The 17,591-nt window shown below is 44.4% G+C and overlaps 1 protein-coding gene across 2 annotated transcripts in view; it reads right to left on the bottom strand.

Annotated features, from left to right (window-relative positions):
• Positions 1-17,591, bottom strand: part of LOC118372754 (LIM domain kinase 1-like) — an 89,317-nt gene that overhangs the window by 45,055 nt on the left and 26,671 nt on the right. Inside the window, exon 1 of one of the 2 annotated variants that reach the window (XM_052467574.1) lies at positions 11,724-11,925. The exons of the other annotated variant lie outside the window; for it this stretch is intronic. Coding sequence (XP_052323534.1) covers positions 11,724-11,821 — 98 coding nt within the window. The 5' untranslated portion in view covers positions 11,822-11,925. Of the gene's footprint in view, positions 1-11,723; positions 11,926-17,591 lie in introns of those variants that run through there. 2 annotated transcript variants of the gene reach the window in all.

Raw genomic sequence — 17,591 nt, forward strand, 5'->3', positions numbered from 1 at the left:
TGCACTTTTACTTTCTTCTCCAACACTTTGTTTTTGCATTATTTAAATCAAATTGAACATGTTTCATTATATACTTGAAGCTAAATTGATTTTATTGATGTATTATATTAAGTTAAAATAAGTGTTCATTCAGTATTGTGTAATTGTCATTATTACAAATAAATACTTTTTTTTATTGTATAAATCGGCCGATTAAGCGGTATCGGCTTTTTTGGTCCTCCAATAATCGGTATTGAAAAATCATAAAATCAGTCGACCTCTAGTGTGCACCATGCATGCCTCTGCGTGTTTGCGTTACAGGGGGCACATAAGAGGATTAACATTTTGAAAGATTCAGAGGGAGACCCTCTTACCCGTTGTACCAAATACCCCGCTGGATGACTAAGAGCTTGCCCTGAGTTCAGTACTACTACTTTCTATACACACACAAAACTGTTGCACTTGTACTGTACAGTAGCCTATATTGCCGGACAAAGCTGGGGACCCAAAATAATAACTGACAAGAGTAACAACATAACACAAACACTATAGTATGCTACTCACAGTCATGACCCATATATCTACAGGCTGAACATGAATCCCTGAACAGGACCAGTGGCCCACCATCCACCACAGAGAAAACACAATGGTAAATATAGATGTGATAATGTGAGATGAGTAATAGAAAATGGTCTGTGGTGAAGACCAGAATGAGATTAAGGGCTGCACATCAGATACACATAACCAACATACTATGAGATAAAATGCTGATGTTAATCACAGGAATGGCTACAGAGAAAAGTGGGTACTGGATATGATACTGATGAACTACAAGGCAGACCTCATATCTATTCATATGAAATGGTCATGCCTTTTTCTTTTCCACGCAGCACAGAGTAAGCTAAATGCAGGGCTCGCTGAAAGCATCTAGAGAGAAAAGAGATAAGAAAAAAAGAGCACACATAAGGATAGAGTAAAGCAGGAGATGAGAGATGAGAGAGAAAAAGAGGTTTAGCTCTGCTGAAAGAGATAGGAGAAGGAAAGGATATGCCGGGACAGGGAGAGGAGGCGCAATGCCTGTATTCATAGAGACAACTGTTCCACCAAAACACTGGATTCATAGAAGAAATGGCACTTTTCACATCATCCATTCACTTTAGATATACTGTATATATAAAAAAAATATATTGATATGTAAAACACACTGTGTAATCAACATAGTTCGCCAAATTCTTTGCCGAGCATTGACTCTATGATCACAGTGATGCTCTTATTTAGAGATATTAGATTCGGAGATTATTTCATTAGCTTGATGTTTGTATACTGTAATTATATTTGAACTGCCTGCTGTGTATCTTATTTACAGGGCCGGTTCTAGCCTTTTGGGGGCCCTAAGTGAGATTTGTCACCTCTCTGCAAAATATTTTAGTGGCCCCTCTCTTGACAGCGGAGAGAAAAAAAAAATCTGCAATTTTACGCGTTTTTCCATGGTGGAGAGAAAATGTAGCAATTTCATAAAAACATTGCAATTCTACTCATTTTGCCATGGGGTGGCAAGAATTTGTATCCGTTTTAAACATTTTTATGAAATTGCTCCCCCAATTGGAGAAAACTAGTGAACAACAACACTTAGGCCTGCATTTCCAGCTTATACATACTATATACATTTTATGGACAGTCTATTTTACAATAGTTTAATTTAATTTGTTTTTAATTCTTCCACTCCCCTCAACCTCTCATTTCTGACAGTGATGAGGGGTGGTCGTTTGACCGCAGACCCCAGACGGACACAGGCAATGAGGCAGTGATCGCTGAGATCCTGGTTGAAGACAGCAAAGGTGTATTTAGAGGGCAGGTTGGTCAGTACGCTAAGGACCCTGGGACTAAACACCTCCCTCTGCAACTGGATCCTGGACTTCCTGACGGGCTGCCCCCAGGTGGTAAAGGTAGGTAACAACACATCCGCCATGCTGATCCTCAACACAGGGGCCCCTTAGGGGTGCGTGCTCAGCCCCATCCTGTACTCCCTGTTCACTCATGACTGCAAGGCCAGGCACGACTCCAACACCATCAGTTTGCCGATGACACAACAGTCGTAGGCCTGATCACCGACAACGACGAGACAGCCTATAGGGAGGTCAGAGACCTGGCCGTGTGGTGCCAGGACAACAACCTCTCCCTCAACATGATCAAGACAAAGGAGATGATTGTGGACAACAGGAAAGAGAGGACCTTCTCATCGACGGGGCAGTAGTGGAGCAGGTCCTTGGTGCCCACATCACCAACAAACTAACATGGTCAAAGCACACCAAGACAGTCGTTCCCACGACAAAACCCATTCCCCCTCAGGAGACTGAAAAGATTTGGCATGGGTCCTCAGATTTTCAAAAACTTCTACAGCTGCACCATCGAGAGCATCCCGACTGGTTGCATCCCTGCCTGGTATGGCAACTGCTTGACCGCCGACCGCTAGGCACTACAGAGGGTAGTGCGTACGGCCCAGGACATCACTGGGGCCAAGTTTCCTGCCATCCAGGACCTCTACACCAGGCGGTGTCAGAGGAAGGCCCTGAAAATCGTTGAAGACTCCAGCCACCTGTCACGCCCTGGTCGTAGTATTTTGTGTTTTTCTTCATGTATTTGATCAGGCCAGGGTGTGACATGGGTTTTTGTATGTGGTGTGTAGATAGTGGGATTGTAGCTTAGTGGGGTGTTCTAGGTTAGTCTATGGCTGTCTGAAGTGGTACTCAATCAGAGGCAGGTGTTTATCGTTGTCTCTGATTGGGAACCATATTTAGGCAGCCATATTCTTTGGTTGTATTGTGGGTGATTGTCCTGAGTGTCTTGATGTCCTTGTGCTGTGTTAGTTGACACATGTATAGGCTGTTTTCAGTTTTCGTTTCGTTTATTGTTTTGTAGTGTTTGTGTTTATTCGTGTTTACGTTGTTTGATTAAACATGGATCGCAATATACACGCTGCAGTTTGGTCCGACTCTCCTTCACCATATGAAAACCGTGACAGAATCACCCACCCAACTCGGACCAAGCGGCGTGGTAAACAGCAGCGACGGCAGCAGCAGCAGCAACAACAGCAGCCAGCATCACAGGAGGAATTGACATGAGCAGAATCTGGACTACACAACTTGGGAGGAGATAGAGAGGTGGGCGGTCGACCCAGGGAGAATGCCGGAGCCCGCCTGGGATTCGATGGAGCAGTGCAAGGAGGGCTACAGGAGAATGATGTTGGCGAAGCCAGCACGGCAGTGCGACAGGTACGAGAGGCAGCCACAGAATTTTTTTTGGGGGGGGGCAGACGAGGTGTGGTACTAAGCCAGTTAGCAGACCTGAGCTCACGCCTCGTGCTTATTATAAGCAGCGCATTACTGGTCAGGCACCGTGTTATGCGGTGAAGCGCACGGTGTCGCCAGTGCGTGCCCATAGCCCGGTGCGCTATAGGGCAGCCCCCCGAAAGTGCCATGCGAGTGTGGGCATTGAGCCAGGTGCCTGCTCAGCGGGTCTGGTCGCCGGTACGCAGTTTTGGTCCAGGTTATCCTGCGCCGGCTCTGCGTGCTGTGTCTCCGGGGCGCTGGGAGGGTGCAGTGCGTCCTCTGCCTGCGCTCCGCTCGTGCCGGGCAAATGTGGGAGTGGAGCCTAAGGGAGAGGTGCGTGTAGTAAGCACTAGATCTCCCGTGCTTACCCACAGCCCGGTTCAACCTGTGCCTGCGCTCTGGAGGGTCCGGGCTAGAGTAGTTGTCCAGCCTGGGGAAGTGGTGCCAAGGTTGCGCACCAGAGCTCCCCCACAGCCCAGTCCTTCAGGCTCCTCCTAACAACAAGCCTCCTGAAGGTCTCCCCAGCCTGGTGGTTCCTGTGGCAGCCCCACGCACCAGGCCATGGTGGCAAAGTAAATACAATATAGCAAGTAAAACACTGGAAAGGTAGATTTGCAGTGGAAGAATGTGCAAAGTAGATTTTTTTTAAATGGGTATCAAAGCAAAAGATCAATGAATTTAATAATTGGTTTAGTTTACAATAATAAAATGATGCCAATTTGACCTGTCACGACAGTAGGTAATTCTGAAACTTTGGTGGGTGGGCTTGTGTTACTATCCTTGTGGGTACCGGAAATGTCCCCACAAAGATGGTAACACAAGCCCAACCACCAAAGTTTCAGAATGAGTAGACACACAGATGTCTGTGGTTTCCCCAGTTCTGCAGGGGACAGATACATCTAGCTGGAAAGTTTCCCACACAGAACCACTAACTCCAACACCAACCTGCCATCTCAGCTGTGTACTGTGATGTATTGGTCACCCTCTAAAACCAGTACCATAGTCTCTAACTAAACAACAGTCATACGTTAAGCTGTGTTTCCTGTTTCTTGTATTACTTTTACCGCAGCAGTCTGATCACATAGAATGTGTCGACTTCACTGATAACCCCTCACATGACTGAGTTGAATGGAGTATTGCTGGAGATGACATTTCAATACAAAAAGGTATTCATAAAGATTAAAAAAGACATCACAAGTCAACCGTGCAAACTATTGAATCCAAAAGGCATTGTCTGTTTAATACTCAGACTTTCTGGTGGGACTCTTCAAAATGTCAGTCTGGCCATCCGCTCTCTCTGTCTGGAAGACAGAGGTCATGGTATGACATGGGCAGAGACACCTCTGAAGGAAGTGAGTCATGTCTACAGGAAGGACCCTCTGTACTGGGCAGGGGAGGAGAGGACGAGAGGAGAGAACCTCCAACAAACAAGGTGTTGAAAGATTTTTACGTTTGAAATATTTTTTACGATGTAGCATCACGAAAAACGCAAGAACAAATATCTCTCTCAATTTCTTTTTAATCAGTCGGCCGGACTAGTATCTAAAATGTAATTTGTGTCTATATTACATACAGTGCTTGTTGTTCTTGTGAGCGGGTATTGCTGGCAAGACTGCAACACACACCAAGTATGTGACTATGAGGAAATATGGCATATGTCTTATGAGAGAAGAGAGGGGAGAAAGAAAAAGAGACAGAAAGAGAGAGAGAGAGAGAGAGCAGATGAAGAGAGAGAGAGAGAGAGAAAGAGAGAGAGAGAGAGAGAGAGAGAAGAGAGAGACAGAGAGCAGAGAGACAGAGACAGAGACAGAGACAGAGACAGAGACAGAGAGAGAGAGAGAGAGAGAGAGAGAGAGAGAGAGAGAGAGAGAGAGAGAATGTAATGGAAAACAAGATGAGGAAACGATAGCGTCAGGGAGACCAGGGAGACCCCTCTCCTGTTCGCATCTTGTCAACAAGCCAGTGACTATCCCACTGGAAGGGAATACCGAGACAGGAATAGTGGGGGGAATTCCTGGCAGGAGGCAAAGTTTTCCTACAAATCTTCCTCAGTGGAACAAAATAAAATGTTACATTTCCCCAACCAGACAGGGAAAAGGAAATTCAGCAGATTACAACAAGATTAAAACCAGTTCTGATAATAACATAATTCAAACAATATTTGCTCGCTGGGAATAGAGTAGATTCTACAGTGAGATGGTTAGGATGGATGTAAGGATTTCCCTACTACTAAGTAGTATAAGGATGTGTAGTGAGGTAAGGATGTGCATTATTGGTGCAGAAAGAGAGAGCAACCCACAAAATTAGACACATTTATCACGATCCCAACCAACTCCCCCCCTCTCTGCACCCCTTTATTATGATTTCAATCTTTTTTATCATTCATTCGTTGCTGTCTCCCCAGACCCCCAAGCACTTGATGTCACTCCCAAGAAAAAGCATGACCTCATTATCTTGGTGGCCCCTCCCCATTGGGTGTTTTCAAATCCTCCCAGGAAATCCCACAGCCAATCAGACGCAGGTCGAACCCCCTCCCCTCGCAATTGCAAGCTCAGTAAAGAGCCGGCATTAACCCCCTCAGTGCCGGACTCAGCCATCCCTGTGTTTTTGTTGTCTGCAGCTCTCAAGAACAAAAAGAGCAGGGGAAAGCTAGTCTGTGCATTTTTAACACAGTAGCTGGTTGGCTGGGTTCAGTTCTAAGATGGCTGCTGAACGCTTTTGTCAATGGTGAACAGTTTTTGTTGTAGCACCGGCAGTCTATTGGTCTATTGAGCAGGGGCATGGCAGGTAACGGAGCTTTGTTGAGCCGTGTGGTGGCTGTAGGCTGGGGGGTGAATAGTGTAGATGGAGGCAGATTCCTTTGTGCTCGCTAAGCCCTGTCTCTGTCTGGCTTTCAGCACGGCTATCTATGCACATTCTGTCTGTCTGGGGCAGACTGGACTGGAAAAAGAGAATGGCCGTTCATTCTCCAATGTTCCATGACCAGGGGAAAAAGAAGACATGAGTGATGGAGGCTATCAGGGGCCCAACAACATTGGCTGTGGTTCTGTCCTAGCATCAGTGAGTAGTCACTGTTCAGAGGACCACAATGCATAGAAGAAGTTGTACAACTTTTTGTGTTATCCTCAAAGATTTCAAATACAGTGTATCCACTTGTGCAGCTAGAGTTTTTAAATTGTCAAATAAAATCTATTTATCTATTCAGTTCAGCATACAAACATGTTGAGTCCTGGATTTTGGACACTGTTGGACTGATATAACTGGTACAGTGAATGAAAAAGTATAGGAGTGAAATAGTGAATACATTCTATATACATTGAGATAAGGGAGGTGAAATATGATTTCTGAAAGTCTGATTAAAGGCTTTTATTGAAGTCAAAGGTATAAAGCTTTTGAATTTGAACCTACATGTACATGTCCCCTTTCCTTTGCAAATGTCATCATCTTAGATTAACAATGGAACGTTGCAGTCGGTTTGCAAAAATACTTAATTAAACTGAACTGTGTGTCCTTGGTTCTGGAGAAAGAACAGAGACAGTGTGTCAGTCACTGACCTCAGTCTAAAAATGGGGGGGAGAAATAAACCTGGCACCACATTTTCTCTATAATCTTTAAATCCACAAACCAGATGAGTTCCTGAAGTCAATCATTTTATAAGGCGCTTTCGGGCGAGCTAGCCCTGAGCCATAGCCATAACCAGAGCCCTAAGAATACCCAACTGCAACTGCCAAACCTAGCCATTGTCCAACTAGATAAGAACTGTGTGGCAAGCTAGGCCTGGGCTAGGAGATAAGCCAAAAGCTAACAAAAGAAGTCATTTAACATTTGCTCTATATTTAGGTGATTAAAGCCAGAGAAAGGAAACAGACGGTGTCTCTGACCCCTACAAGCTCCTCAAGGACAAATAGAGTAACGGCAGAGGAGGAGAGAAAGAGTGATGGAATGATGGACGATGAATTTGAGGAGAGGAGAGGAAAGAAAATGTTGATAGAGTGACAGAGGATGAAGAGGAAGAAAGGAAAGAGGGGAAGGAGGGAGCAGAAAAGAGAAGCACCGCACCCAGTGTGAGAGAGTCATCCCCCTTTCTCCTTTACTCGATATCTCTCCACAGAGTTCTGTCATACTATCCAGGTCTGTGCCCAAACAGTTCGAGCTTCTACTTTTAAAAATTAACCTTTCCAGAAATAAGTCTCTCACTTTTTCCACTTGTTATAGACCCCCCCCCCAGCCCCCAGCTGAGCCCTGAACACCATATGTGAATTGATTGCCCTCCATCTATCTTCAGAGTTCGTACTGTTAGGTGACATAAACTGGGATAAACTTAACACCCCAGCCATCCTACAATCTAAGCTAGATGCCCTCAATCTCACACAAATTATCAAGTAACCTACCAGGTACAACCCTAAATCCGTAAATCCGGGCACCCTCATAGATATCATCCTGACCAACTTGCGGTCCAAATACACCTCTGCTGTCTTCAACTAGGATCTCAGGGATCACTGCCTCATTGTAAGCGTTCGTAATGGGTTTGCGGTCAAACGACACCCCTCATCACTGTCAAATGCTCCCTAAAACACTTCAGAGAGCAGGTCTTTCGAATCGACCTTGCCCGGGTATCCTGGAAGGATATTGATCTCATCCAGTCAGTAGAGGATGCCTGGTTGTTCTTTAAAAGTGCTTTCCTCACCATCTTAAATAAGAATGCCCCATTCAAAAAATATAGAACTAAGAACAGATATAGCCTTTGGTTCACTCCAGACTTGACTGCCCTTGACCAGCACAAAAACATCCTGTGGCGTACTGGATTAGCATCAAATAGCCCCCACGATATGCAACTTTTCAGGGAAGTCAGGAACCAATATACACAGTCATTTAGGAAAGCAAAGGCTAGCTTTTTCAAACAGAAATTTGCACCCTGTAGCACTAATTCCAAAAAGTTTTGGGACACTATAAATCCATGGAGAATAAGAGCACCTCCTCCCGGCTGCTCACTGCACTGAGGCTAGGAAACACAGTCAACACCGATAAATCTATGATAATCGAGAATTTCAAAAAGCATTTTTCTACGGCTGGCCATGCTTTCCACCTGGCTACCGATACCCCAGCCAACAGCTCTGCACCCCCCGCAGCGTATTGCCCAAGCCCCCCTGCTTCTCCACCTAAATCCAGATAGCTGATGTTCTAAAAGAGCTGCAAAATCTGGACCCCTACAAATCAGCTGGGCTATAGACAATCTGGATCCTCTTTAAAATTATCTTCCAAAATTGTTGCAACCCCTATTTCTAGCCTGTTCAACCTCTCTTTCGTATCGTCTGAGATCCCTAAAGATTGTAATGCTGTCACGGTCATCCCCCTCTTCAAAGGGGGTGACACTCTAGACCCAATCTGTTACAGACCTATATCCATCCTGCCCTGCCTTTCTAAAGTCCTCGAATGCCAAGTTAACAAACAGATCAGCGACCATTTCGAATCCCACTGTACCTTCTCCACTATGCAATCTGGTTTCCGAGCTGGTCATGGGTGCACCTCAGCCACACTCAAGGTCCTATATCATAACCGCCATCGATAAAAGACAGTACTGTGCAGTCGTCTTCATCGGCCTGGCCAAGGCTTTAGACTCTGTCAATCAACGCATTCTTATCTGCAGACTCAATAGCCTTGGTTTCTCAAATGACTGCCTCGACTGCCTCGCCTGGTTCACCAACTACTTCTCTGATAGAGTTCAGATTGTCAAATCGGAGGGCCTGTTGTCCGGACCTCTGGCAGTCTCTATGGGGGTGCCACAGGGTTCAATTCTTGGGCAGACTCTTTTCTCTGTATACATCAATGATGTCGCTCTTGCTGCTGGTGATTATCTGATCCACCTCTACGCAGGAGACACCATTCTGTATACTTCTGGCCCTTATTTGGACACTGTGTTAACAAACCTCCAAACAAGCTTCAATGCCATGCAACACTCCTTCCATGGTCTCCAACTGCTGTTAAATGCTAGTAGAACTAAAAGCATGCTCTTCAACCGATTGCTGCCTGCACCCGTCCACCCGACTAGCATCACTACTCTGGACGGTTCTGACTTAGAATTTGTGGACAACTACAAATACCTAGGTGTCTGGTTAGACTGTAAACTCTCCTTCGAGACTCACATTAAGCATCTCCAATCCCAAATTAAATCTAGAATCGGCTTCCTATTTCGCAACCAAAGTCTCCTTCACTCATGCTGCCAAACACACCCTCGTAAAACTGACTATCCTACCGATCCTTGACTTCGGCGATGTCATTTACAAAATAGCCTCCGACACTCTACTCAGCAAATTGGATATAGTCTATCACAGTGCCATTCGTTTTGTCACCAAAGCCCCATATACTACCCACCACTGCGACCTGCATGCTCTCGTTGGCTGGCCCTCGCTACATATTCGTCGCCAAACCCACTGGCTCCAGGTCAACTATAAGTCTTTGCTCGGTAAACACCTTATCTCAGCTCACCATAGCAACATCCACCCATAGCATGCGCTCCAGCAGGTATATTTCACTGGTCATCCCCAAAGCCAACACCTCCTTTGGCCTCCTTTCCTTCCAGTTCTCTGCAGCCAATGACTGGAACGAATTGCAAAAATCACTGAAGCTGGAGACTTATATCTCCCTCACTAACCTTAAGCATCAGCTATCAGAGCAGCTTACTGATCATTGCACCTGTACATAGCTCATCTGTAAATAGCCCACCCAACTACCTCATCCCCCATATATATTTTTTTCTTCTCTTTCGCACCCCAGTATCTCTACTTGCACATCATCATCTGCACATCTATCACTCCAGTGTCAATGTTAAATTGTAATTATTTCACCTCTATGTCCTATTTATTGCCTTACCTCCCTAATCTTACTGCATTTGCGCACACTGTACATTGATTTTTCTATTGTGTTATTGACTGTACGTTTTCTTTACCCTATGTGTAACTCTGTGTTGTTTTTGTCACACTGCTTTGCTTTATCTTGGCCAGGTCGCAGTTGTAAATGAGAACTAGTTCTCAGCTGGCCTACCTGGTTAAATGAAGGTGAAATAAAATTGATCAGGTTTCAGATCCTAATCTGAGTATTCATGTCTACTTCAAAAGGAATGCACCTGTTGGATTAGAGTGTATGATGTGATTCAAATGAGGAAGCTCCTGCACACAGCTTGCAAATGATCACCCTTATGAACACTCCTACCACAACTAACTTAGCCTACCTCAGTAACACATAAAAGGAGAAAATCTTTTGGTATTTGTTTCATTAGTCCATTGTTGATATAGTCCCAAAATGTTTTGCATGTCAGCAATCAAGTTTTCAAGATATATAACTTTCATAATACAGAAATCTGGCTGGTATTATTAATTATTTGCATCATATGATGAGAAAGTGACAACGCTAAAGAGTGTTTACACAACATGTGTGAAAGCATGTAGAATAACTCATAAGCTACAGTTCACCATAGTATTCTCCAAAATCCATGGAAGACAACACACCCATTCACAGTCTTGTGATTATAGGACCCACTATTTATAAATGATGAACAATTTCCCCCAAGATGGTCTGGCTGTCGCTGGATAACATGCGTACAGTATCTGACTACTCACACAAGGCAGCACACGCACGCACACACACAAGCTGGAATCAGTGAACACAGGAAAGCTTCTCTACATCCCTAATCCAGTTTATTCATACTGTGGTGTACTCTCTGGGCCTGACACACTGCAAACAGCTGAGAGGCTGGGAAATAATGCTTAGGGTGGACAGGGAGTTATGATCAAAGTCAGATATGGGGAGTTAGAGAGACACAGGCAGAGTGAGGGAGAGTCAGTATTGTGACAGCCTGAATACAGTCAACATGTGTACTAGACTCAACAATGTACACTTCTGCACACTGGGTGAGTGGTAGACAAACAAACAGATTGTAAACACATACTGTCACATAAAAGGGACGCACAGTAGAGACATGGTCTAAGTTCATAAACACATAGCCTAACAAGCACTTCTGGAATAAGCCATCTGTAATATTTCTGGTCACAAAAGTGAGAAAAGCGGAGATGGAAACAATGTTTAAAAATAAGGAAGTGAAACTTGTAACGGGCCTAACATATTTCACAGACCCACCCAAACCACCCTTCTGTCAGGTCTGCAATGCTAACAACATGCTATCTGCTATCACTTCTCCATCAGTAAGCAAATGCATCCAACTCTAGTCGAGTGAAAGGTATTCATGACTAAACTGCGAGTTGTTTCAATTAAAAAATGTAGAAATTCAGAAACATAGTTTATAAACTACAACCAAGAGGAACCAAGTACCCCAATGAGTCCACTACAGACCACACAAATCTGCACCATATAACTTCCCATCCTAGCCTTTATGTACATCCATCCAACAAAAGGACTTACTTCTTGCCCTTAATGCGATTCCTGTATCGCTGGTCCCTTCGTGACATGTCTCCCTTCTGAGACAAGGCCTTGCTATGACAGTCAGGAAACAGGCTCATCTTAACAGCAGCGTATTGACACGATAGGCTATAGTGTAAAGAGGAAACCTGTCACTACAAACCACACCACCCCACAGCAGCACTGTCACAACCATGAATACCTTTCTCTCTTGCTGAAGCTGCATTCTGGGGCCTCTTTTTTTCTTTTTTAGTCACGTGTTTCCTGTCCCTGCCCTCTCTCCCCCAGCTTCCGTTGGGAGTGGTGGTGACCCTGTGACATCATAGCCTTTCCCATCCCCCCTCCTCCTGTCTGACCTCCCTTCATCCCTCTGTCTGCCAGACGGCTGGCCCCTCAGTCAAATACAACTGGCTTCTCAGTCAGTTAGCTACAACCAGCTCCTCATATTCAACCACAGTGGGATAGCCAATACTACTCAATAAAGGGTCCCCCATCCCCCTAACTCATTCTACTCATTTCCATCTCCTATTCCTCAAAGATTTCATAGGCAGGCAGAAATGTAATTTTCCAATCGATTAAAACCCTTCTAACACACTCCCTTTTCAGTTTACCAACCTTTTCCTGCGACTCCGGTATTCCATTTTAGATGGAGGAGAGAGAGACAGAAGCCCCTCAGCGAATCAGGTGAGGGTTTAGAGGGAGATAACATTTCCTTTAGCCAATTAAGATGATCCTTGAAGAGGAATCTGTGTCCTAATAGGAATCTTAACAACTCAGGTGATCTTTACAAAGGAAATGGTGTCTCTTTGTTAAGAGCTTCTGTGGGCAACCTTGTAGCTACCGCTGCCCCGAGAGATAGTGTTATAGACAGGACACAGAACAATCCGATCAGGATGTGCATACTGTTCTAGCACTGCTCCCTTCAGGTTTCAAGGTTAGGTGTCACACTTCTCAGTTCCTTACTGATCCCCCTACAAAAAGTCCCCACTTTTAAAACACAAGTTTCACATCAGTGGCATGGTCAGGAGGGAGAGACAATAGAGCCTAACAAATTTAAAATGAAGTGATTGAGTGACGTAAATAGTTGCCACAGAGCCATACATTACAGTTACGGTATACAATACTATATAATACATCATTATGTAGTTAAGAATTTAATCATCAGTTATGATTTAAAACAGATCACGTCACATGAGTCCCATTATAAACTGGGTGGTTCGAGATCTTAATGCTGATTGGCTGACAGTCGTGGCATATCAGATCGTATACAACATGTATGACAAAACACTTATTTTTACAGCTGTAATTACGTTGGTAAACAGTTTATAATAGTAATAACGCACCTCGGGGGTTTGTGATATACGGCCAATATACCACGGCTAAGGGCTGTCGAGGCACTCTGTATTGCGTCGTGCTTAAGAACCATATAACACACTCCCTCGGGCCTTATTGCTTAATTATACTACATCAGTTATATGGGAAATAACACACTGACATCTAAGGCCATGCAGCAAACAGCCTTAATCCTCGTTCTAGACAGAACACTTGTCTCTAATCCCACTGCTGGCATACTGCACCCCCAGTCACTAGGCACTTGTCAGACTGCAGGCATCAGGCAGAAGTGTTGACTCACTGTGGCTCTTTAACAGAATTATAGTCCAACAGCATCACGCAGTGCACGGTTCGATTCTCTTACAGAGGAAAACTTCAAGTGTTTTCTCTCTCTCCCCCTCTCTCAAAGACACTCTCTAACCTTCTCACCTCTCTCTCCCCCTCCTTTCCCTCTCCTTAATCACTTCATGGCCTTGAGAAGCTGCAAGCAAAGTGCAAAGTTGATTTCAAGACAATAAAGCTACCGTAATCTCATGCTTCGCTAGTAAGGCTATGTGATGTTAGCTTTCAAGCATTTCAGCTTGAATGAGTAAAGTCTCTTAAGGTGAGTCTAGCTGTTATAAATTGTTGTAATTGTAAATATTGTAAATATTTCGCCACTATGGCCTATGTATTGCCTTACCTCCTTAATCTTACTGCATTTGCGCATACTGTACATAGATTTTTCTATTGTGTTATTGACTGTATGTTTTCTTTACCCTGTGTAACTCTGTGTTGTTTGTGTCACACTGCTTTGCTTTATCTTGGCCAGGTAGCAGTTGTAAATGAGAACTTGTTCTCAACTGGTCTACCTGGTTAGATAAAAGGTGAAATAAATAAATAAATACAAAATGTAAATACTGTATATGGCTACATACAGTGAATGCATCACTTTTCAAATCAAATGTGTAGACCTCACAGTGAAATGTTTACTTACAAGCCCTTAAACAACAATGCCATTTTAAGAAAAATACCCCCCAAAAATGTAAAATAATAATAATAATAATAATTAAAGAGCAGCAGTAAAATTACAATAGCAAGGCTATATTGTCACGCCCTGCCAATAGAGAGCCCTTGGTTCTCACGTACGTAGCCATGAAGTGCTTTAAAAGGCTGATAATGGTGTTCATGTGAGCCATTATCTCAGAAACCCTAGACCCACTTCAATTTACATACCGCCCAAACAGATCCACAGATGTGCAATAGAGATTGCATCTCCACACTGCCCTTTCCAACCTGGACAAAAGGAACACCTACGTGAGAATGCTAATCATTGACTACAGCTCAGTGTTCAACACCATAGTGCCCTCAAAGCTCATGACTAAGATAAAGACCCTAGGATTTAAAAACCTCCCATTTCAACTGGATCCTGGACTTCCTGACGTGCCGACCCAAGTTGGTAAGGGTAGGTAGCAACACATCTGCCACGCTTATCCTCAACACTCAGGGGTGCGTGCTCAGTCCCCCCCTGTACTCCCTGTTCACCCACAACTGCATGGCCAGGCACGACTCCAACACCATCATTAAGTTTGCAGACGACACAACAGTGGTAGGCCTGATCACCGTCAACAACGAGACAGCCTATAGGGAGGAGGTCAGAGACCTGGCCGGGTGGTGCCAGAATAACAAACTCTCCCTCAACGTAACCAAGACTAAGGAGATGATTGTGGACTACAGGAAAGGGAGGACTGAGCACACCTCCATTCTCATTGACGTGGCTGTAGTGGAGCAGGTTGAGAGCTTCAAGTTCCTTGGTGTCCACATCACCAACAAACTGGACTGTCCAAACACACCAAGACAGTCGTGAAGAGTGCACGACAAAGCCTATTCTAAAAAGATTTGGCATGGGTCATCAGATCCTCAAAAAGTTCTACAGCTGCACCATCGAGAGCATCCTGACCGGTTGCATCACTGCCTGGTACGGCAACTGCTCGGCCTCCGATCGCATGGCACTACAGAAGGTAGTGGGTATGGCCCAGTACATCACTGGGGCTAAGCTGCCTACCCTCCAGGACCTCTATACCAGGCTGTGTCAGAGGAAGGCCCTAAAAATGGTAAAATACCCCGGTCATAGACTGTTCTCTCTACTACCGCATGACAAGCGGTACCGGAGCGCCAAGTCTAGGACCAAAAGGCTTCTCAACAGCTTTTACCCCCAAGCCATAAGACTCCTGAAGAGGTAATCAAATGGCTACCCGGACTATTTGCATTGTGCCGCCCCCCAACCCCTCTTTTACACTGCTAGTCACTTTAACTATACATTCTACCTCAATTAGCCTGACTAACCGGTGCCCCCGCAGATTGGCTACCCGGACTATCTGCATTGTGTCCACCACCACATTGTGTCCCACCGCCAAACTCTCTTTTATGCTACTGCTACTCTCTGTTTATCATATATGTATAGTCACTTTAACCATACCTACATGTACATACTACTACCTCAATTAGCCCGACTAACTGGTGCCAGTATTTAGCCTCGCTACTGCATATAGCCTCGCTACTGTTACTTTTCACTGTCTAATACTGTTGTTTTGTATTTCTTTACTTATCTATTGTGACCCTAATACCTATTTGTTAATAAAAAATTGCCCTGTTGGTTAGGGCCTGTAAGTAAGCATTTCACTGTAAGGTCTACACCGGTTGTATTCGGCGCATGTGAAAGAAATAGGATTTGATTATATTTTACTGTAATGGCGACATATGTAAATGCCAACAAAATAGCTTTCTGGTGGTGTGTGTGTGTGTGTGTGTGTGTGTGTGTGTGTGTGTGTGTGTGTGTGTGTGTGTGTGTGTGGTGTGTAACCTTTAGGCAAGTCAGTTAAGAACAAATTCTTATTTACAATGACGGCCAAACCCGGACGACGCTGGGCAAATTGTGCGCCGCCCTATGGGACTACCAATCACAGCCGGATGTGAGACAGCCTGGATTCGAACCAGGAACTGTAGTGACGCCTTTTGCACTGAGATGCAGTGCCTTAGACCACTGCGTCTGTGTGTGTGTTAACGAATTTAACTAGAATGCTTAAAAGGCCGCTAAAATTTTAAATATCAGTTATCGGTATCGGGTTTTGGTATCGGGTTTTTTGACAAAGAAAAATGTAAATATTGGATATCGGTATCGGCCTAAAATGTCATATCGGTGCATCACTAGTTAAGAGCCCATAAAACGGCAGCCTCCCCTCTGGCGCCATCTTAATAAGAGGTCTTTTAAGATGAGTCCTCTGTTACACTGTAACAGTCCTTCTAGCTGTGTTGTCCTTGCTGCAGATATGAGTCAGGGTGTAGCCTGATGAGAGAAAGAGAGAGACACAGAGAGAGAAAGAGATAGAGAAAAAGAGAGAGACAGAGAAACAGAGAGAGAGCGAGAAAGAGAGAGGAATGTGCCTTATTAAGAATCCCTTACCAACATGAGACAGCATAGTGGAAAGGCTCTGGGGGGCTTTGTGTTGCACATCCTTGAGAAATGTACTTCTTTCAGCCTCGAGGTCTAGGTGTACAGGTGTTTGTCAGTGTGTGTTTGTGTACATGAGTGTGTGTGTGGGTGTGTCTCTGCACGTGCATACAGTACCAGTCAAAAGTTTGGACACACCTACTGATTCAAGGGTTTTTCTTTATTTTTACTATTTTCTACATTGTAGAATAATAGTGAAAACATTTTTTAAAAACAGGTAAATGATGATAGCATCATGTGTATGAAAATCATATACAGCATGATGGTTAAAAGCCAAATAATTTGACCCATGTAAAGAGACAAGTTACCATACCATGGTGTTGTTCCTGCAGAGTCATTTCTTTTTACAGTATACCTGTGGTGTGCATTCCCAACTTCTCAAGTGTCGAATGCCAAATACACTCCATCTACATTACATTCAACTCCATTCAACTCCATTCAACAAAGAAATCCAATTCACCCAAGAGCCAATTTACCTTAAAGTCCTTCCACTAAGGGGTATCCAATGAGTCAAATAGTAGAGATCCAATTCACGAGGGAGAACTGAAGCTTCAGTCAATGCCATGGATGGTGACCTAACAGACCAAGTACACTACTAGGAGGAATCTTGTAAACTGGACTCTATTATCGATTGTAACATAAAACGCCTCTCTCTGAGTTCTGGGAGTGGGGTCAACAGCGAAATCTCCTTTTAAATCTCCGGTTTTAAAAACATAAATGAAAACTCAATAAAGCATGGTTCTGAACAGTAGGCTCCTTCTCTGGCAGTGTTTGGGGAATGCTTTAGCTGCCCTCCTCCCAGGGTGCTTTGCGGTCTCTGGTTTCTCATGGTGAGCCTTGGGACTGCTGGGACATCCCCATGCTGAGAGAGTTGGAGGATTGACCAATAGGAACGGGTCACTCCATTAGAGCGCCACAGTATTTTCCCATGAAGCTGCTGTTATAGCTGCCGCTAGCTGCTGTTGTAGCTGCCGTGAACAGGGCACACAAACACTCTCTGCTGGTGCTCTGTGAGGACCATGGAGATTTTCCAACCCTGAGAATCCCAA

Source organism: Oncorhynchus keta, chromosome 18, assembly GCF_023373465.1.
Source record: "Oncorhynchus keta strain PuntledgeMale-10-30-2019 chromosome 18, Oket_V2, whole genome shotgun sequence".
In the NCBI taxonomy this organism is placed as follows: domain Eukaryota; kingdom Metazoa; phylum Chordata; class Actinopteri; order Salmoniformes; family Salmonidae; genus Oncorhynchus; species Oncorhynchus keta.